Source organism: Aphidius gifuensis, linkage group LG3 (genome assembly GCF_014905175.1).
Source record: "Aphidius gifuensis isolate YNYX2018 linkage group LG3, ASM1490517v1, whole genome shotgun sequence".
In the NCBI taxonomy this organism is placed as follows: Eukaryota; Metazoa; Arthropoda; class Insecta; order Hymenoptera; family Braconidae; genus Aphidius; species Aphidius gifuensis.
This window is the reverse complement of record NC_057790.1, coordinates 25,231,253-25,252,961: the sequence shown is the minus strand read 5'-3', so window position 1 is coordinate 25,252,961 and position 21,709 is coordinate 25,231,253. Positions and strand designations below refer to the sequence as shown.

The 21,709-nt window shown below is 24.6% G+C and overlaps 7 protein-coding genes across 7 annotated transcripts in view; 2 read left to right on the top strand and 5 right to left on the bottom strand.

Annotated features, from left to right (window-relative positions):
* Positions 1-6,607, bottom strand: part of LOC122853239 (RNA pseudouridylate synthase domain-containing protein 2-like) — a 69,950-nt gene extending 63,343 nt beyond the window's left edge. The window contains exons 1-2 of the mRNA XM_044153586.1: positions 6,456-6,607; positions 5,296-5,571 (exon numbers count right to left, since the gene is read on the bottom strand). Coding sequence (XP_044009521.1) covers positions 5,296-5,571; positions 6,456-6,518 — 339 coding nt within the window. The 5' untranslated portion in view covers positions 6,519-6,607. The remainder of the gene's footprint in view (positions 1-5,295; positions 5,572-6,455) is intronic.
* A 1,337-nt stretch (positions 6,608-7,944) lies between these two features.
* LOC122853242 (protein nessun dorma) lies at positions 7,945-10,018 on the bottom strand. The gene is made up of 4 exons (XM_044153597.1): positions 8,914-10,018; positions 8,637-8,841; positions 8,302-8,565; positions 7,945-8,232 (listed from the first exon to the last, which is right to left on the bottom strand). The coding sequence occupies exons 1-4, from the start codon at positions 9,861-9,863 to the stop codon at positions 7,975-7,977; spliced, it is 1,677 nt and encodes a 558-aa protein (XP_044009532.1). The 5' UTR covers positions 9,864-10,018; the 3' UTR covers positions 7,945-7,974.
* A 95-nt stretch (positions 10,019-10,113) lies between these two features.
* On the bottom strand, positions 10,114-12,770 carry LOC122853249 (steroidogenic acute regulatory protein-like). The gene is made up of 8 exons (XM_044153606.1): positions 12,058-12,770; positions 11,902-11,982; positions 11,758-11,835; positions 11,637-11,690; positions 11,441-11,573; positions 11,128-11,363; positions 10,881-11,030; positions 10,114-10,791 (listed from the first exon to the last, which is right to left on the bottom strand). Exons 1-8 carry the CDS (start codon positions 12,253-12,255, stop codon positions 10,300-10,302), a joined length of 1,422 nt encoding a protein of 473 aa, XP_044009541.1. The 5' UTR covers positions 12,256-12,770; the 3' UTR covers positions 10,114-10,299.
* Positions 12,771-13,185: 415 nt separating this feature from the next.
* On the bottom strand, positions 13,186-16,230 carry LOC122853231 (uncharacterized protein MAL13P1.304-like). Its single transcript, XM_044153567.1, has 4 exons — positions 14,897-16,230; positions 14,713-14,817; positions 14,176-14,234; positions 13,186-14,108 (listed from the first exon to the last, which is right to left on the bottom strand). Exons 1-4 carry the CDS (start codon positions 16,219-16,221, stop codon positions 13,237-13,239), a joined length of 2,361 nt encoding a protein of 786 aa, XP_044009502.1. The 5' UTR covers positions 16,222-16,230; the 3' UTR covers positions 13,186-13,236.
* Positions 16,231-16,306: 76 nt separating this feature from the next.
* Positions 16,307-18,046, top strand: LOC122853255 (enkurin). Its single transcript, XM_044153612.1, has 4 exons — positions 16,307-16,717; positions 16,789-17,221; positions 17,289-17,798; positions 17,864-18,046. Exons 1-4 carry the CDS (start codon positions 16,638-16,640, stop codon positions 18,044-18,046), a joined length of 1,206 nt encoding a protein of 401 aa, XP_044009547.1. The 5' UTR covers positions 16,307-16,637.
* A 16-nt stretch (positions 18,047-18,062) lies between these two features.
* Positions 18,063-20,739, bottom strand: LOC122853233. The gene is made up of 3 exons (XM_044153573.1): positions 20,274-20,739; positions 19,259-20,204; positions 18,063-19,177 (listed from the first exon to the last, which is right to left on the bottom strand). The coding sequence occupies exons 1-3, from the start codon at positions 20,391-20,393 to the stop codon at positions 18,096-18,098; spliced, it is 2,148 nt and encodes a 715-aa protein (XP_044009508.1). The 5' UTR covers positions 20,394-20,739; the 3' UTR covers positions 18,063-18,095.
* LOC122853269 (ADP-ribosylation factor-like protein 2-binding protein) lies at positions 20,488-21,700 on the top strand. The gene is made up of 6 exons (XM_044153633.1): positions 20,488-20,593; positions 20,837-20,944; positions 21,031-21,137; positions 21,213-21,298; positions 21,370-21,466; positions 21,540-21,700. Exons 2-6 carry the CDS (start codon positions 20,872-20,874, stop codon positions 21,627-21,629), a joined length of 453 nt encoding a protein of 150 aa, XP_044009568.1. The 5' UTR covers positions 20,488-20,593; positions 20,837-20,871; the 3' UTR covers positions 21,630-21,700.
* Positions 21,701-21,709: the final 9 nt, after the last annotated feature.

Here is a 21,709-nt window from a genome sequence, read left to right as displayed (position 1 = left end):
AGATAATGTATTATATTCTTGTCAAAAACATTACAAAATTAAATAACTTTGAGTTGTAAAAATAAAAGAAATTAGAAGTTCAAAGCAGAAATATAATTTTTTTTTTTTTTCTTGAGAAAAAAATAAAATAAAATAGAAAATATATTTTAAATTATTTTATAATTATGAGGAAAAAATAAATATCATTAACGAGAATTTAATAAATTATATAGATTATGGTTTTGTAAATTTTATTGACTGCACACGAACTTTCTTGCATAGTTGGAAAATTGCCAATTTTTTGATAGACAAATTTCAAAGTGAAAAAAAAAAAAATACTAAAAAAAAAAAAATCGATATTTAAACAAACAGGTGTATATTTGTTAGACAAAATATTTGAAAACACAATGGGACATTTTCACAGTTATGTTTATTTTATTAGTCCAGTTAAAAATATTAAATGAAAAAAAAAAAAAAAAATCAAATTTATGTGTCTGTGTGTTTCTATTTCAGTTTATAAATATATATTAAAAAAAAAAAAATTGATTAATATTAAATAGCAAATTTAATTTAAATAGTTCATTTTCAAATTATTATTTATAAATAATTTATTGTATTTTTAACAAACAGCTGGGAAATAAAAAAACTAAAAAAAAATAAATAAAAATAATTATTCAAATGAAAGAAAAAAAAAAAAAAAATCAAAGAGAAAATAATTATGTATGAAGGGGAAAATTATAGTCATTCCAATGGAAATTCAATGGAGCTAACACGCAAAAATAAAATGGAAAAAAAAAAAATCATGATAGTGGTGGTGGTGACGCGCTGTATGAGCTGGCACTTTCACCAACAAGGTTCAACTGGCACGCGTCATATTATCACCAGGCCAAAAATCGATAAACAACGGAAATTACATAGACAAAAATCTACTAATGCAATAATTCAATAATGATAATACTTTTTTAAAAAAAAAAAAAAAATATAATATATATTTTTACAGGTGTATTGGAGCATAACAGTGATCGAGAATAAAGTCCGGTTTATCGATCCAAGAAAAAAATATATCCCCCATTGATATAGTCACCTGAATTACTCAGCTTGACATTCAAAATTTTATGTTCACTTATGACAAAGCATAAATAAAAAATATTTTATAAATACATCCGTGATTTTAATCGAAAAAAAAAAATATTCGTTAATAAAAATTTGTGTTTTTAATCTTTTCATCTTGGGTAGAAAAATATAAAGTGGTTGTAAAAATATATACAGTATGATTAAATAATATTGATGAAAATGTATTGCATATATAAAAATGTATTTTAAAATATAATAATAGAAAATATATATATGATATACAATGTGTCATACAAAAACAAAGTTTTAGATTGAACAAAAGAGTAACACGACGACGACGACTAGGTAACAGACAAACCAAAGACAATGAAATTTACAACTATAATAATATCACATATAGAATATACGACCATTGAATTGTTACAAACTCAAGGGATGTTAATATAAATAATATAAAAAGTATGTATTTTGTATGAAACACGTTGACAGTGATAGCTTTTCAAGACAACATTTCCTTCAAATTATATACAATGTCCACTTTTTTCATTTTAATATCAATATATAAAGATATAAATTTTATAAATTATTTTAAAACAAAAGAAAATATAACATTTATTAAATAACTTTAAAGGGTTGATAATATTTTATTCAATTAAAAATAAAAAAAAAAAAGAGAAAAATTTAATTAAATAATAAAAGGTTATTTAAATTGATCTCAAATTAATTTTAAACCATCTTTCATACTTGAGCCAATAAAATTATGAAAATAACATTAGACGTGGTTAACCTCAGCTAAACAGACTGTCAAAAAAATAAATAAAAATATTATAATACAATTAGTCGAAGTGGATGACTTCGAGGTGAGTTTGTGTTGTGCACTTGTTGTGTATATATACATACATATTGTACATCACATAAAATGATATCATGCACGACCCCATTAATTTTGGCAGACATAGTACCACGGTGCATTACCCAAAGATTTAATATTTTATCAACAGGGTACTAAACATTGTGTGGCTATTTCGAAGTCGCCACAACGAAATGACATTGTTACTCTTGGGACATAAAAATTTTTACACATATATAACAACACAAATACTTGTACAATTTAATCTATAAAAACATTATTATCATGATGTCATTTATAAACATGGCTTTAGCCACACAATTACACAATAAAATAATAAAATATTATCTCATTAATACTTGTTGTGTTTTATTAAACAAAAAACATTAAATTATATTTATTTTATTGTTTTTGGTATACTATTAATTTTTTTTTTTAATTAAAAATATATTTTTATAAATATCAATTTAATATTATTCAAAAAAAAAAATACACATAATTATTATTTGAATAAATAAATAAATGTATTTTAAATATTCAAAACTTGACGACCAGGAAATGCATTCCATTTTTGAATAGTCTGCAAACGGCTGTGGAATAAATTTTGGCAACGAAATAAGACTATTCAAAACAAGAACAACAAGTAATGAATAAAAAAAATCAAATAAATAAATAAAACACATACACACCGAGATAAAAAAAAAAGATATATCAATGTGTATAAATTGAACAACGAGAGACAAAGTAAGGCTCAACTTGATTTTTGGGAAAAAAAAAAAAAGCTAGAGAGATAAAGTACATGTGGTCGACTACTGGTAATGTAAATGGAGAGGAAAGTAGACAGTAGAACTTTTCAAAGTGACAAGACCGTTCTTTAAGAGTGGTATAATACTAAAATAGAATTGTATAGTCGAAAAAGCATTGCTTTGCTTCGTTGACGTGCGTTGGCCCCAAACGTATTTTTTTTTTTTTTTTTTTTTTTTTACATTCAAATTATCTTTCAATTATTTTTTAAAAAAATATTATTTTTATCAATCATGACAAGTAAAAATTAATAACAATAATAATTGCAAATATTATGTAATTATTAATTGAAAATAAAATTTTTTTATATTTTCAATTTTCATTAATAAAAATATTAATTAAAAATTTATTTCATGGAAAATTTGTCAATTGATAATTGTATTTTTGAATGATTTGATAATTAATTATTTAATTATTAATAATTATATTTTATTTGTCGGTATTGTCGTTGAATAAATAAATCATTTGTTGAAATAATAATTAATTAATTTGAATTATCATAGATTTTATCAAATTATTTGAAATAATAGATAAGAAAATCTTGTCAATTGGGTACCAAATCGAGATTCCCTCTTGTCTGATAAACAGTCAGAGACAATAAACTAGCCAATCAAATACAAACACACCGAGAAGGAATTGAGATTAAGGGTGAATTTTGCCGCAAGTTAACTTGATTTAGCTTAATCATTGAATCTCGAATAATGAAATTAAATTCATGGTATTTATCCCATCCAACTAATTGATCATCAATTATAAAATCATTTACTCAGTCACAACATAATAGAACAATAAAAAAAATTATTTTATACTATAATTAGTATCGTTAAAAAATAAAAATAATCAATCAATAAAATAAACATTTTATCTCTGTATATAAAGATGTTAATTTAAATTTTTAATTATAAAATTTCATCAAAGGTATATTCAAATTATTTCAGTAGGAAAAAAACATCGAGGTACTTGAAAAAATTAATAAATATGTAAAAAATAAGCGGTAAAAATTTATGAAACGAATGACATTAAATCACAGGAAATTATTAATTAGTAAAAAATATATTATTTACATATATTTTATAAAATCCATTCAATTAATTAATAATTTTTTTTAATTAAAATTGAATAAATATATATCAATTGCATAAAATATTTATTGAAATAAAAAAAAGTTATCATCTTTTTATATTATTAAAACGATGAAAAAAAAATATATATATATATGTTTTTTTTAGCTTCAAAAACAGTCACGTTTGCATAGAAAATTGAGTAATTTATTTACAAAATGTGTGCAGCCAGAAATTTATTGATGCATTTTAAAAAATTTATGTCTCAGCAGGCATATGTTCGATGATGACAAAATTTATATATTAAATTTTCTATTTATTTCTATTTAAATAAATATAAATACTTTTGAATAACTTGGTCGTTGAGATCGTAAAATATATAAATGAAACATTGTTGAGAAACACAAGTAAGCATGTAACAAATTTAACAACAACGAACCCTCGTCAAGATACTATTAATAAAAAATATATATATTCTATTTTCTAATGCGTCAAGAAATATATATTTTAGCTCCATAAACAGGATATAAAATGCGAATATTTGCCTTAATTCTACTAAAAGTTGGGCATATACGAGCTATAAAATTAAACAGTAAATCCCTTTGTATTTTTCATACAAATTTACTAAAACGTTTAAAGAAAAATATTTTTAAGTATCAAATAAATTATAAATTTTTTTTTATTTATTATTTTTTTGCCTTTGATATTGTACTTAATACAAAGGAACAAAATTTTGGCACAGTAAATTAAAATTATTTTTAAGTGCAATTGGCATTGTCAATTCAGCCAAGTCTGGCACAGTTTCAATATACACCTAATTTAAAACAATAAAATTTTTCATGTGTGTGTCCTCTGACAAAAAATTTAAATAATCAATTAGACAAACAAAAAATCAACATAAATTAATTAAAAAGAAAAAATTTATCACATCAAGATGATGGTATTTTACGAGCTGTCACAATGTGGATTAAAAAATAAACAAATGTAAATACTGGCGTCACAAAATACTGGATTGATGCAACCTGAAAATATTTCTCTGGTCTAGCTTTTTTAACAGGGTGAAACGATCAATCACTCTTGAAGAAGAAGATGAAGATGAAGAAGAAGAGGAATAAGCACACAACATAAAGCACATGGTATGCCAGCCATAAATAAACCAACACAATCCAGTTGAACAAAGTTATAATCTTCGTTGAATATTTTTTAATAAATATCTATCAATTTCTTATCAAGTGGACTAAAAAGACCTGTTTCAATTATTTTTATACTTTATAATCCTCCATGTATTTTATACTGAATACTCAACGAAGATATTAACAATTCTGTTTGTCAAATTAAAAAAGTTTTGTTTACTTTTATAGTTAATGGCTATTGTTAACTAAAACATAATGACATTTTGTGTTTTTTTTTTTTTTTAGAAACGAGTCTGATTAAAATGTCTTGACAGTAATTAAATGTTTTTTTTTTAATATTGTAAAAGTTAAACTAGAGTTTTATATATATTATAAAATTGAAAATAAAACTTACCTCTTCGTTGTCAGAGGGTGGCTCATCATAGTCAGACTCAGTTGTTTTAAAAACAAAAAGACAATCAGATTGTTCTAAAATTCTATTATTTCCAAATTGTGTTTGGTGATCAACAGACTCATTGGATGATGTTGAAACACTTGTTGTTTCAACCATTTTAATGTTTGAAAATTTATTTAACTTTAAATAATCACTGAATTTAAAATATTTATTGTTGATATTTTTAGTTAAACTTTTTTCACCAGTTAAATAGAAAATTCTCCTTGGATTTTTTAACTGAAACAATCATTTATAAAATTATTATTACATTTTTAAATAGTAAATAAATTCAAGTTAAATTTTAAAAAATATATTATCTGGGTTAATGTGTCTGACATTTTTCATGAGATATTTTATTCTAACAAACAAAAAAAAAAGGGTTTGTTGCTTTTTAAAAAGCCAATTTGATTATTAACCAGAATAAATTTACAAGAGGCTTTTTTATTTTTGAACTAATAATGTATCAATTAAAATGATCTATATATTAAAACTCGATGAACATCTGTAATCAATTGTTGATAAAAATAATTCTATACTTGAATTTATGAGCATCAATTTAGACTGATAATAAATGATATTTAACCGAAAATCATTTGAGATTATAATAAATCTATCAAAGTGTATGTAAGATGTTTTTTTTTTTTTCATTTAAAATAGACATACTTGGCTACTACATAAATAAATTATTTTTCATTCAAGCGCATGCTCTCAAAGATAAGTATCTATTTTTATTTTTCATTTAGAAATTTTATTAATCAACGTGTAATTGAAAAATCTCAATGAAAATATTTCACTGAGCATGATTGACGTTATGGAAAATTTTTTAATGAAAAGTTACTCCAATTTATTGACAAAAAATATGAAATTTTTAAATGGATTTTCTTTCACTCAATCAATTAGTTTTTGTTGACTAACTAAATATATTTTAACATTAATTGATGAATTGTATTTTATGATGTATATTTTTCATTTACTTTTGCTCTATATTCTAATATTTTTATTGACATTTTATAAATATTTACACGTGGATTATTCGGCTTGTATCAATATATTTTTGAGGTTATGTTTTTATGTATGAATATTTAATTGTAAATAAATCAATAAAGTGAATATGTATTTACCAAAACACTTTTATAATCAGCAAAAGTATTCACTATTCTTTTGAATGCAATTAACAGCTTCATTAATTAATAAACAATTATATATTTTAATTACACAGTTTTACAACAAACAAAAACACACACCGATCATACGCGATAAATTTGATGCTACTGAAGGTTTATGTGTCGCCATCTTGAAATTGTCAATTATAAAATCCACCATTTTGAAATTTTTCATGCCATTTGTTAAAAAAGTAGAAACACATTTATGGCGGCAAAATTTAAACTGCAATTTATTCTCCTATTATAAAAACGAGAAATGAAGCCTCACTTCGATTCATTTGATTGGTTTCGCAATAATATTTCATTTGTTTGTTTAAATTTATTGATTTATTTATGTTGTTTACCTGTTGCTAAGTGACAATTTTATGTTGTATACTTTCACCTCCAATAACAAAATTAAAATTAGAGCCAGATTTGATTTCCATTCACCTCGTATGTTAAAAATAAATAAACTTATGCTAAAAATTGTTAACAATTTTATTTGAAGTTTAACGTAAACAATATTGATTAGTTTTTTTTTTTTTTTGATTAAAAATGTTAAGCAATTTAATTTGAATTTTTCATTAAATTTTAAATTAAATAAATAAATATACATTGATTAATTCGAACTTCAAATTTAATAAAAACTTTAAATTAAATTGATAAACATTTTTAATTAAAAAAGAAAAAAAAAACAAAATTTGTGTTAAAAAAAGTCAATAATTACATCCTAACTATCCTAAAAAAAAAAAATTTACATCCTTCAATATATTATAGATCAAATTATCAACAACATATTCAGTTGTTTTATAAAAATAATATTTAAGAAAAAAATGAAAAATATCACAAGTAATAATATATAATAAAAATAATTTTTCTTTACATCATATAAAACAATAAAACTAAAATAAATTATATTCCATATATTTCAATAACTATAATGCACATTGTAACAATGCTTATGAGTTGTAAATTAAAAAAAAAAAAAAGTAGATGATATTACCTGAAAAAACTTTAGGTGAAAAACAGTTGGAGTAATGGCGGAGAAATATATTCACCAGAGTTATACATAAATTTCTCCGCCATTTCTCCAACCATGGGCCATTTTTAGAAAAAGTATAGAAATGACGGAGAAATATTTCCACGAGGTTGATTTAGACTTTTTTAAATTAATATAATATTCATCTAAAGCTTTTTTTATTCGATTACAGTTTAAGAAAAAATTAGAGAAAAGAAATTTATAATTTTAAAATAACAAAACTTTAAATTAACAATTTATTTAATTATTTATTTTACTTGTGAAAAACTGTTTAGTTGTTGAATGTTTAAGAAATTTTAAAAATACAAAAATACATATATAATTTATATAAAAAATGAGAAATTAAATACAAAAAAAAGAAGTTATAAAAGTACAAAATGTTTTTTTATATATATTTATAAAAAAATAGAAAATAATAAAGTTGTATCAAAAGTAAAAAAAAAAAAAAAGAGGAAATATCTATGCCGTGTCCATTGCATTGTCTTGTTTGACTGGCAATGTATCAGGTTGTTTCAATTTAATAGTAACATTGTTTTTTCCAATATTTTTAAAATCACAATTATTAAAAGAAACATCTTTAATATTATTTAAAATTTCACATCCTCCTATTTTATGCTCAGCACTTGAAAATTCTTTGTCAGACTCAAAACGAATTCCATATTCTTTGATGTCTAGAAATTTACAGCCAGATGCATCACATCTTGATTCATCTTGTAGCTAAATAACAATTTAATAAATAAATAAATAAGTATATTAAATATAACTTTGTAAATTATTAGTCATTACCTGAATTCCATCAACACAATTTTCAAATTGGCAATTATTCAAGACACATTCACCAGTAGGATGAACAAAAATAGCTGTTCCAAGACCATAAAATGATGAATTTTCAACAATTAATTTTGCCTCAGGTAGTACAATTATTCCAAGTTTAACAATACTTTCATTTGAAGCAAATATTTTACATCCAGATATTTTAACAATTCCTTTTCTAACAAGTATTCCAGCTTGTAATTCTCCCAAATCAACACTTACATTTTCCAATGAAACCTGTTTGTCATTTTCAAAGTATTAAAAATAAATAATAATTTCTTTTTATAAATAAAAATTTGGATAATTACCTCACCACCAGAAAAATCAAGTAATGAAACACCTGTAGCTGAATCCTTGGCACATAAAACAGTCGATTGACAATCAGACAATCCTCTGATAGTTCCACCCTCTTCGAGACCACCTGCACGTCTTATTTGATGTTCTCCTTCACCAATAATTATTTTATCTCCAGCCTGTGATGCATCCAGTGCCTCTTGTAAACATGAACTTGTTCTGTAATAAAATTACAAGGGTTTAATAAAATAAATATAAAAATAACAAAAATAAAAAACAAGAATTACTTACTTGGTAAATATATCCTTGGGTAAAAATTCTGTAATTTTATTAAGACAATTAATTGTCTCTTCAAGTGAACCACCATGCCATACAAAAAATGCTTCTAATTTTCTTCCTCTACTTTCTCGTCTTTTAGCAGCAATATTTTTATTATTTAAATCTGGATTTCTTTGTAATAAATTACGCATTACTGGATTTTCTAAAACATCTATTTCAGTTTTAATTTTTTGCATACGAAGATGTAATTTCATTAGCTGACATGCTTTGTCTTCATCAACAAGACATTTTGTTTCTTGTTCGTCATCTTCATCATCATTATCATCATCAGAAAAATCAATTTCAAGACGAGTTATTTTAGTATGAATATCTTTGGCCTCCCTGATTAATGTTCTGATAATATCACAAGTGTCCTTGTTAACAATTCCACGTTTCATATCAAAAAATAAACGTAATCTTGTTTCTAAATGTAACTGTACCCAATCAACATTATCATCATCATCACAATCCCAAGGCATCCATAAATTATTATAAAAAAATCTCAATTGATCAATATAAGTTGATGTACCAATCATATCTAGAACAGAATTTTCTTGATTTAATGTTGGATATAATTCAATTAATGGTACATCATATTTTTCAGGTAAATGAATTTCATCTTGTACAGCAATTATTTTACATAATGCTGATAATTCTGTTGGATCAACTTGTTCAACTTGTACAACAACAACTGTTGGATAATGTACATGTAAATCTTGACATGTTAAACGTGGAATTTTCCATAATGCTTGCCAACCAACTGGTTCAATAACTAATTCCAAAAGAAATGACCATTCTGATTTAATTTGTGATGATGGAACAACTCGCATGTGATCAGATACACTTGATTCTTTGCTTGATAGAATTTCAGTAAACTCAACAAGACGTTCTTGAAGACTCTTGTCAAATGTGTAGACATCCATTATGCCAATTTTATTGTTTAAAATGTTTTCTTTTTTCTAAAAATTATTAATAGCTAAATTTTTACTATTAGCTTTTATATTTATACTTATATGTTTAAAATAAAATACCACAAAAAACTACAACAAATACTTGGTTAATTAATGACAGCAAAAAATTGCGCCAACCGTTGCAGAAGCCGGTTTACTTTTTTTGCCGGTTCTTCTTTTTTTTATCTAGCGCCATCAGATAAATAAGAAATTTACTCTTTAATTTTCAGCGGGATGTTTTAATATTTTATTTTTCAACAATAAAAAAATATAAACTCAAAATGTATACATAAATTTTATTTATAATAATTATTGAATAAACTCATTTACATGATTAAATTACATTAATTTTTTCAACTAATATTTGTAAAAAATTTATCTATATTAAAATTGTAAATAAAAAAAAAAGTTATGGTAATGCCTTGATATGCAGTCTCATCATAATCATAAAATTGACAAGTGTATTTGTCAAGGCATTATCAATAACTCTTTGTGGTAACCAGCCATTTAAATTTGTATTTAAAATCCATGTAAATTTACATTTTGTTTGATTTATAATTCCACTACTAATTGAGTCAACTGCGATTGGCTCAGTAGCCATACATACTATTCCATTTTCACCACGTATAAATTTATCACGTTTTGGAAAATCACCATGTAGAGATGAGCCACTTGTTATAAAAAATTTATCACGTTTACCACGTGAACGTAATGTTACAAAATCTCTTGAATCAATTAAACCACGACCATATGGTTTTGTTGATTGATAAACAATATCAGTATCATCATCAATAAATAATATTTTTTTAGCATCAATAACATCTTTATTCCATTTTGGAAGTTCTTCAATTTTATCATACAAATAATCAATAAGTTCTGAAGCAACTGCATCAACAACACCCTGTTAAACAAAAAACAATTATCATTATTATTTTGTTAATGATAATTATAATAAACAACAACAACTTGATGATAATAAAATATATTTACTTCTATTTTAAAAACTTGACCATAGCTTTGTGTTAAAACTGATAAAATATCTCCATCAGAAGTTGTATTTATTATTTTCCAATCAGGTGATGTAAGTAATTCATGAGCACAATCAACGAGTGATGATGCCATACTTTTGTATTTACTTATCTGAAAATTAAAATAATAATATTGTAAATTTTCCTTATGACAATTAAGGATGTACTAGTTGTTGATGAATCATAGAAAAAAAATGATAGAAACTTACTTTATTTGGTGTCAAATAAGATTTCATAGTAGGTATAAAAGTATCAGGTGTCTCTTTTGGTTTATTTGTGTTATTAACAACAGATCCACTTTGATAATAATTATTATCTTCATCATCTGATTGTATTGGTGAATCTTGTGGTGTAAAAAATGTACCTACACTCTCAGCAACATAACTTCTAGCTGGTATATTCAAATAATTATTTAACAAAGGAGATCTTTCAGAATCTCTTGTATCTACAAAAAATAAAAATTATATTTAAACAATTAAAAAAATTTTAACAGCTTAGCTAGTTTAGCAATTTTATTTATACTTGAAATCCATAAATCAGCAAGTGTCTCTAGTGAAACAACTCGACAATCGAAATGCCATGTTTCAGCCCAGGCAATGACAAATGATACGAAAATCAAAAGTACCAAAAAACCAGGTTGAGTTATTTCTGTCCACTGTAAATTATTTATAATATTTTATATTAAACAATTGTGGATTATAAACAATATTAAACTTACATCAAAAAAATAAACTTTAACACTTAGAAAAATACTCGTGCCAGCAGTTGATATCTAAACAACAAAATGTCACAATTAATATACAATTTTATAATTATTATCAGCTTTTTTTTTTACTCACAGCAACGATTATCCAATGATTCATGTATATCAAACCATAAAATAATAGCAAAAACGTAAATCTAATTGCAGCAACAATCTAAAAAAGAATCAAAAAACAATTATGTTGATGAAATAAAATATTTCGAAATAAATTAATACTTACAACTATGTCAATCAATGATGTTTTAATGTCATAATGAATAAGTTGTTTTTCGAATGCTGTTGTTATACTTTGTCCTGCTGTCTAAAAAATTAATTATTGTTAATTAAATGAAATCTTTTTATCGAAACTATTAATAAATTTAAGTTGGATACTTACAACAGTACATATTAGCCATAAAAGACATGTAACAAGTAAATCAAATGTAACAAGTAAACAAAAAAATCTTCTGACTCTTGACATTTTTCCATTGTGTTTTGTTCCAGCAATTAAATCTTCGCTGATAATATAATTATTACTACCAAGTGTTCCAATACCAGTTATATTTCTAGATGACATTCTTTCTGGTCGCATCATATTGACAATTTTTATAATACACTTGAACTAATTAGTTAATTTAAATTGTCATTCAAAACCACCAAAATTTATTAATTGATTTATCATTATTGTCAATAATTGATGCATTATTATTGATGACAATATATTGAGGACAATGATACTTTTACTATTTATGATTTCTATTAGACCTTGAATAAAATATTAAATAAATAATATATTAACTATTTTTTATTATGACAATTATTGTGAAACTTATGTTTTATTATGACATGTGATGACATGTGACACTGACACTATCTATTGGTACAGCCAAAATGAAATTGTCATTTTAAAGATATTTATAATACTCGTTTTTATTTCCTTATAATAATGTTGCAGTTTTTTAATAAATTAAATGGAATGTTTTGACACAATTGCACAGTTGTTTATTTATTTTTTTATTTGTTAGGTTATGTTTTTAACATCTTGGGAAAATTTCGTAATTACCAAGTGAGTCGATTATTCTTTTTTTTTTTAAACCACCTCTGTAGTGGTCTGTAGATTTTTAATTAATTATAGGAATTTAATTAATTTCTTTAGAAAAAAAAATATACCTATCTCTCAAATTCTTGAGCGAATTCTTATTTCTTTTAGCTGCTAGAAATAAAATAAAATCGAAATCCTAAAAATAAAATAGTGCATTTTATTCTTTTCAACTTACTGAATTTATTTCTTTCGAAGAAAAAAATCTTTTCTTGGATTTTTTTTACTCTAAATTGTTGTTCCATTGACTAGTAAATTTTTGGACGATTACATTTAGTTGTTTAAAATTAAGTGGAAAAATAATTGAACAAATAATTTATTAAATGTATAAATACATTATAAAATATCTATTTATTTTCATATACAAATAATTTTTCATTTCATTTTCCATCAAGCCTTCAACAACTTTTCTTTAGATTAAAATAGTTGGATCTATAAAATATATATAATTAAAAAAAAAAAAAAACAAAATAAAAATTATTCAATATTTTTTGGAAATAATTGCCGTTCTCCTTCAAACATAAAAATTTCCATAGCTTTGTATAATAAAAATTTACCTAATGAATTTTTATCCTGATTACTCATTGTTTTTGCAGTACCATAATAATTACCTCTATTACAATTACTTAAATTTTCTGTACCAAGTGCATCAATCATTGCAGCTTCACGTGTAAAAGCTTCTTCTTGCATTGTATTTGTAAAAACATGAAGACAAATAACACCTTTATTATTTTTCCAAATATCCAAAATTCGTTGAATTTTTTTATTTGATCCTCCAACATATTTTTTCTTTCCTGTCCAAACATCAGATGCATCATACAAATGAGCTGCAGATCTTGCAGCTTTTCCCTTGCCAATATAAAAAATACTATTAATAAATATTGTCCAACGTTCAGCAAGAGATAATTTATCAGCTTTACGAGGAAGATCATTTGTTACTCTTGGATCCAATAAAAGATAATTGAATGACACTTTACCAGTACCACCACGATATTTACGTTTATCATCTATATTTTGATATTCACGAAGAGCTTTATCTTCTAAATCTTGATAAAACTTATAATTTGTTAGCCAATCTGTTGTTAATAATTTAGATGAACCCGATGATTGACTAATTTTCATCTCCACCTTATTAACTGTATCTAGCTTTCGACATTGTTCATAATTTTTATCACATTTACGTTCCAATCTATAAAGACGTTTCAAGTAAACATGATACGTTGTGTTTGTTATTGGTCCTGGTATCTCACCATGTTCAGTAAGACGTCGTCTAAGTGTTTCATTATCAATTGAGCATTTATTCAAACTTGTAGAAGCCTCATTTTCATTTGATTCAATTGATAACTCATCTAAAAATAATTAATATTGAATTGACAATTAAATAATTATTTATTCTAGCAGTGAAAAATAAAATACCAAGTTTTTTTAGCCAGCTGTTTTCGTCTTTTGCCTTGTCCATCTCGTCAACTTCTCGACTGATAAACAAAACAATTTTAATTTTCTTTTAAATTACTCATTGAAATGGCTCTTATCTTATCACAAATATTTGCTCTCATTATTTAATAATTATTATTTTAGCTGATAGTTAGTTCAGTCTTGTAGAAGAAGCCCCCTCAAAGGTGGGCACTTTTTTATTTTCCATCTTATCCCTTCTACTCAGGTGAATAACAGACTATACTCAGTGTTACTGCAGTGTTTCTCCAGACTTATAATTGGCAGTGGCTTTTTATTTTTTTTTTTATATAATATACATACTGTAAGCTTTGTTTAATGTTAAACATTTTTAACTAGTCTGACTATACATGCTCATAAAACACCAAGTAGAGTCCAAGTTTAACTTCAACAATCAGTAGAAGGATTGAGATGAAAAATAAAAAACAGTGCTCACGCTTGGAGGGACTTCGCTTTACGAGACGAGACTTATTTGCCATTATTTTTAAACTTATGACTCACCCCGGTGATAAAACTAACAAACGTCGTTCGATAAATGCAACATTTTTAACTGGATCAACATACTCATACTCTTCATCAATACTGTAAAATGAAGTTTCTGAACATCTAAAATTCAACAATATAATAACAAATAAATATAAATTTTAATTGTTAAAATTATTTATTGATCTACTATTGTACTGACCCAATTGATGCATCAAAATCAACAATGTCACCTTGAGGATTATTGTCCAATTTTGTTGTTTGGTTTGTAGCAAATCTATTGCTATTTTTAGCAGTATGATAACAAGAAGTAGGTTCTTTATCAAAAAACAAATTATTACCATCATAATTCGTAATGGGATAAATGTGTTTTAAATTTACATTTGATGATGATTCAAGACTTTTTTCTTCTTCATCATTTGTAATTGTTAAAGATAAATTATCCTGGCTATTTGTCATTGGATTTGTTTCATCAAGTGTAATATTAGATACACACTTTGAATTTAAACTATTTAAAAAAATACTATCTTTGGATTGACAGTCTTTTTTGATCAGGCTTATATTATATTTATTGTTTTTAATCAATGCTGAATTAACATAACTAATATAATTTTTTAATTTTTGATTAATATTAATAACATTAAAATTCGGTGATTTACTCACAATTGAAGTATCAAATTTATTCAAATGAAAATTAATTTTATTAAAATTATCATTTGGAATTTTTTCAATTATATTTTCATCATCACAATTCATTGATGCTAAACTATGATAAAATGAGCTATGTGATTCATCAAAACTATCATCATCATCATAATTAAATTCTTGACTATTTGATAATGATAATTTTTTTATAAAACTATCATCATAATCACTTGTAATTAACGTTGTGTTATTAATTTTATTAATACTTGTGTCAATTTCAGATGGTACATACTCTGCAACATAATCACCTCTATTGATTAATATTTTTTCTAATTTAAATTCTACTGGATTGTCTTGTACATAATCATCGTCATCATCATCCTCATCATTGTCATTGTCATCTGCATCATTATCTTCACTATCATTAGACAAATTTCCTTTAGACATTTCATTATATGGATAATATTTATTGAGCAATGAAATAGCTCTATAATAAGATCCTTCAAATGCATAATCAAATGGTGTTTTACCATCATCATCAACAGACAATGGATCACCTCCATTATTTAATAAAATTTTTAAAATATTCATACGACCCCATGATGCTGCAATATGTACTGGTGTCATTCCATCAAGTGATCTAACATTTGGATTACCTCCATGTTGAATAAATAACTTCGTTACTTCATCAGCAAATGATTCTGATGAATTACCAACAATTAAATGTAATGGAGCTATTCCATAAAGTGGTATAATAACATTTGGATTTGCTTTATTTATTTGTAACAATGTTTTAACTTGATTTAGATTTTCATCTTCAAGACCATCACACAGAGATGAAGCCAAATATAAATCACTTTTAGTTTTTAAACTTGACATCATATTGGAGTATATACCCTGTAAAAATAAATAAATAAATAACCTTAATCATTTTATATTGTTGATAAATATTTAATTACCAGTATGAAGAATTTTTTTTAAGCAGATCTTTATCTCATTGACATGACACCAGTTGCATTATTAATTAAAACAATATACATGTTTTTATTATGTCAACAAATACTACTTATTTGTTATTATAATATTGTAAACAATAACAAACAAGTAGCATCTTGTTTTTTGTTTTGTTTCTCTCTCTCTCTCTTTTTTTTTTATCTATGAACGGTACCATCAGAGGGCAACCCAGTTGCCATTGACAACCGGGAAAATTTAATATTTATTATTTTTTTATTTACTTTTATTATTGTTACATTTTATAATAATAATTACCACTTTTTTTTAATAAATAATAATTAAGTATGGATTCTGACAGTGATGATGATGAGGATATTACTGGATTGATATCAAAACCTCCAACAAAATATATTCCTCCAGCAAGGTAAAAAAATTAAACAATAATTTTAAAAATGATTAATAATATTAATAATAATTATATTGGTTAATTTAAAGATACATTTCACGACATCGTAATTCAATAAAATCAGATCTAAGTCGAAGTAAAAGTGCTCATCTAACACTTGGAGTACCAAATGTTCCATTAAATCCTCCAGAAGAATATTTAAAAAAACAATCAAGGACAATTATTAAGAGAGATGATATTAATCATAAGCATTATCATCGACCTGATTATCAACATAAGCTACCATCCTGGGAACCAATTAAAAGGTCATCAAAATCCATCAATGGTGATGATAAAAATACATCAACAATGAATTCAGTTGATTTTAGAAAACGTAATATTAGTAATGTTAAAAAATCACAGCCTTCAATGCCAAGAATGTATTATGTTGATGATAGAAGAGGTAGTTCATTTCCACTTTTATCAAGTGGACTTGTTCCTCGTCATATAAGTTATGATAAATCAAATAGTAAAAGCAACCAGGTATACAAAAATTATTTGACTATTGATAATTAAAATTAAATTAATTATTTTAATGTAAAATTTACAGATTAAAAAAATTACTAATGAAAATAAAACTATCAGATCTTCGTCTACTGATAGAGGAACAGTTGAAAATGCATCTCAAAGAAGATCAACAAGTGAATCAAAAAAATCACAAAATTTAAATACAACTAATCGAGAATCAACTCGAGATAATTCTGATAAATTAATAAATACTAAAAAAAAACAAACGTCAGTATCAAAAAATGATTCTAAAAAATTAAATAATAATACTAAAAAAAATAGTCATCAATCAAAAATTGTAAAATCAGCCAATGATAAATTACATGGTGTCATGAAAAATAATAATCAATCAACAATTTCAAAATCAGCCAATGAAAAGTTACATAATGTCATGAAGAAAAATGATCAATCAACAATTTTAAAATCAGATAACGAAAGATCAATGAGTTTAGAAAATAATAAAAAAAGACTATCAAGTTCAGCTAGAAGATCAACTGGAAGAGAATCAAATTGTCATTTTGTTACAGAAGAAGAACGAGCTGAGCTTCTTTTGGTAAATATCAATAAAAATTAAAATACAAATTAATAAATGTTAATGGATATTAATTACTTAAACAGGGAATGAAAAATAAATGGGATGAATTGATGAAAAGATTTCAAAGTCTTCCATTTTTATCAGACACACCACCAAAAGCCAAACGTAAATCAATGCTTGAAGAACAACTTAAACAGCTTGAAAAAGACATTGATAATATTCAACGTCATCCTTATATTTATGTCTATGACAATGATAATAATTAAAAACAAAAAAAAAATATAAATAATTAAAATTTTTATTTGCAAATAATGTTTATATTTCTTGGGGAATTTTTGAAGCTTGTATTTCCCAAATTGGTTTAACACTGAGATTTTTACAATTTTCATGAATATCATCATCAACACCAATTATTCTTGGGTCATAAATTGCTGGAATATCACAATAAATACAACGTACTTGATCATAATCATCATCCAATGATGGATGATAAAGTCTACCACATGTTGGACAACTTTTATATCTTAAACATGTTATTTGTAATAGTGTCAATGCACATCTTGGTAGCTTATGTCCTTTTGGACAATTTGACATAATCCATGGTAGCTCTGTTATTATTTCACCACATAAATTACATGCTTCAACTTCAATCAAGTCCATGTTTGATGTCATTTTAACTGCATTAATAGCATAATCAACTGTTATATTTTCTTTTGTTAATGATGTATTTTTAGTATCATCTTCACCAGCTAAATAAACTTCAAGATAAAGTCTTAAAAAATGCATTGATAAACGATTATAATCATTGAGATTATTTTTATCAATTAATTTTAATAAATAACTTGATACTGAATTAACAAATATTAATGGTTGTGCTTCAGATATTTCACCAACAATATTATCAATTTTTTTAAGTATTTTTTTCTTTTTTAATACTTTTGTTATTAATGTCATCCACATTGTTATACGTAATTTATGAATTGACATTGTTTCAAGTTCTTCATCAATAATTGGTAATACATCTTCTGGTTCAATCGATTTCGCTGCTTTTATTCTAATAACCTCAAGACAATCCCAATGAATATTAAAATTACATTCACTTGAATTTAAAATTAACCATGGATTCATATTTTCAATATTTAAATGAAATAATTGTAGTATACTTGGTTCACGATTAATCAAATGATCATGTTGACAATTTGGACTTGTTACATTGATAAATGTTGCTTTACTTGGTGAACATGCTAAACCACGATATTGTACTTTTAATGATTTACTTATTGATTCATTATTTATTTGGCTACTTGTTAATTTTGATTGTTCATTTAATTTTATAAAATGCATGCCACCATTTTGAGTTGTTATTATTGTTTCTGTTTCATTTATAATAACAAGTCCTGGAAAAAAATTAAAATATTAAACATTATTATTACTATTACTATTAATTTGCTAAATATTATTGTCATCATCATCATTACCTGTTATAGAAAATCCCATAATTTTTATGTAATTATTGTGTATCAAGTCACCATTTTCATTGAGGATCAATGAAATTATAAAAAAATTCTTTGTTACAACAACATGAGTATTTCCATTTGTTAATTTTATTGATTGAATTGATGTTACTGGCATTTTATCAACACTGTCAATATATTTTTTTCGTGATATTTCTGTCATTATTTCAGGTTCGTCATCTAGCTCTATACCATGAATTCTTCCATCAAAATATCCAACAATAACAACATGTTTATTATTAGCAAGTGTGATCCAACAGAGTTTTGTTATTCTTTCAGCTGTTGATGTTGTTGATGATGATTGATTTACCTGTATGTTTAAAGCCATTGTTGCATTAACTTTAAATGAAAGTTCAGGTATTTGATCAATTCGCCAAATAACTAAATCACCACTTCTAAATGAAGTTAAAAAATAACAATAGAATTTATTTGAAGATTGTTGTAGTGTACTCCAAGCAATTGATGTTGCTTGTAATTTTCTTGCTTCATTTCTAAATGTCACAGCATCATGATGTTTATTTGGCTCAATTGATTCAAGTTTATTTTTAATAATATCCAGCCATATTGTTGATATGTTACATATGGAAAACCAATTTTTACCAGATTTAAATAATAAATCAACAGCTCCAGCAGATGTTAAAGTTGCCAAAAGACATTTTGATGGTTGAGCAAGTTTTATGGGTGACCATATTGATGTTATAATACGTGGTATATGATCAGCTTTGTCATAAATTTTTGGTGTTAATGGTGAATCCATCATCAATGAATAAAATTCATTTTTACTATAAGTATTCAACTGATTATTTATATCAGATAATAATATTTCTGTTGGTAAATTGTCTGTTGGATACATAAATGATCTTTTAAATTTTGGCATTGGTACTGGACATAATGGATTTGGTTGAAGTTCCTGTAATTTATTAAACAATTAAACAATTAATAATTGAAAAAAAAATAAATTATGTTTCTAATCACTTACAAAAACATGAACTCCTTTTTCAGTTATTATTGATAAATTATTGTCTTCTGACCAATTTGCACAAAAACTTGATGTTACAAGTTCAGAAACATTCACACTACATACATCTACAGTCTCCATAATTTTTAACTGGATAATTAGTACACTTATTTTTATTAATTATTAATAACCTCGAATTATTTTTTTTAATATGAAAATAATGATAACAAAATTACAACAACTCACGTCTCACATGTGCGTATTGTCAACAAAAAAAAAATACAAACAAGATAAACAATAAAAAATAAATTAAATATTAAATGTTCAACTGGTCTTCATAGGTAATTGTTTTTTTTTTCAAGCAAATTTGGTACCAGCTAGTGTTAATTTAATAACTATTTAATTGACAAGAAAAAAATAAACAAAAATAAAAATTAATTGACAGTTGCCACCATCATGATACTGATTATTTTTTTCCGCCAAAATGTCATGCTGATTGGCGCATGCCCGAAATTTTTCTATTATTATTATACAGTTGTTTATTATTAAAATTATTAATTTGTAAATTTTATGTGTTAAAAAAGGTACATGAATAATCACTTTGATTAAATATTAAATTATGGAAAATAAAAATAATTACAATGATGCATCATTTGATGAAATAATTGGACACATTGAAGATATTTTGATGGGTAAATAAAAATTTAATTATATAAACAAATATAAAAACAACAACAATATTTATGTTGCTAATTTTTAAATGCCAAAAATTTTACAGAGCCAAAATTTCAAGAACTGCAAAATATTTTTTTAGAAAAATATTGGAGTGAGTTTGATTATTCTGAGGAAAATAAATTGACATATATTGAAATATTTAATGAATATGTAAGTTGATAATAAGTATTTAATAATTTTAATTGGGTAATGTTGTTATTTCCATTTTTTTTTTTTGTTTAACAGCACAGAGCAATAGAATCATATATCGAAAAAAGTTTGACTAAAACATTACCAGGTTTTGCAATGGAGTCATTAATAAAACAATTGAGGTAAAAAAAAAAATACATATTAGTTAAATAACAACAACGAGATTGTTATTGTAAAATTTAATATTATCTAGTGATCAAGGTCCTGACCTGGATGGTGAAGTTTTCGAGGTATTATCAACATTCACAGATTTTCTGGCATTCAAAGAAATGATTTTGGACTACAGATCAGTATGTATCATTCAAAAAAACATTAATAACAAATCTGATTGTTTAAAAAATTAATTTCACCCCTAAATTCTAGATGAAGGAAGGCAAAGTCCAAGACCTGAGCAGTGGAATCTCTATAATATCTGTAAGAGTTGATGAATCCTCATCAACTTTTGTTGGATAAAAACACTTTTGTTAATGAAAAAACAAAATCCGTCCACTCGATTATCATTAGTTTGTCAATAATTTACATTGTTTTTTTAC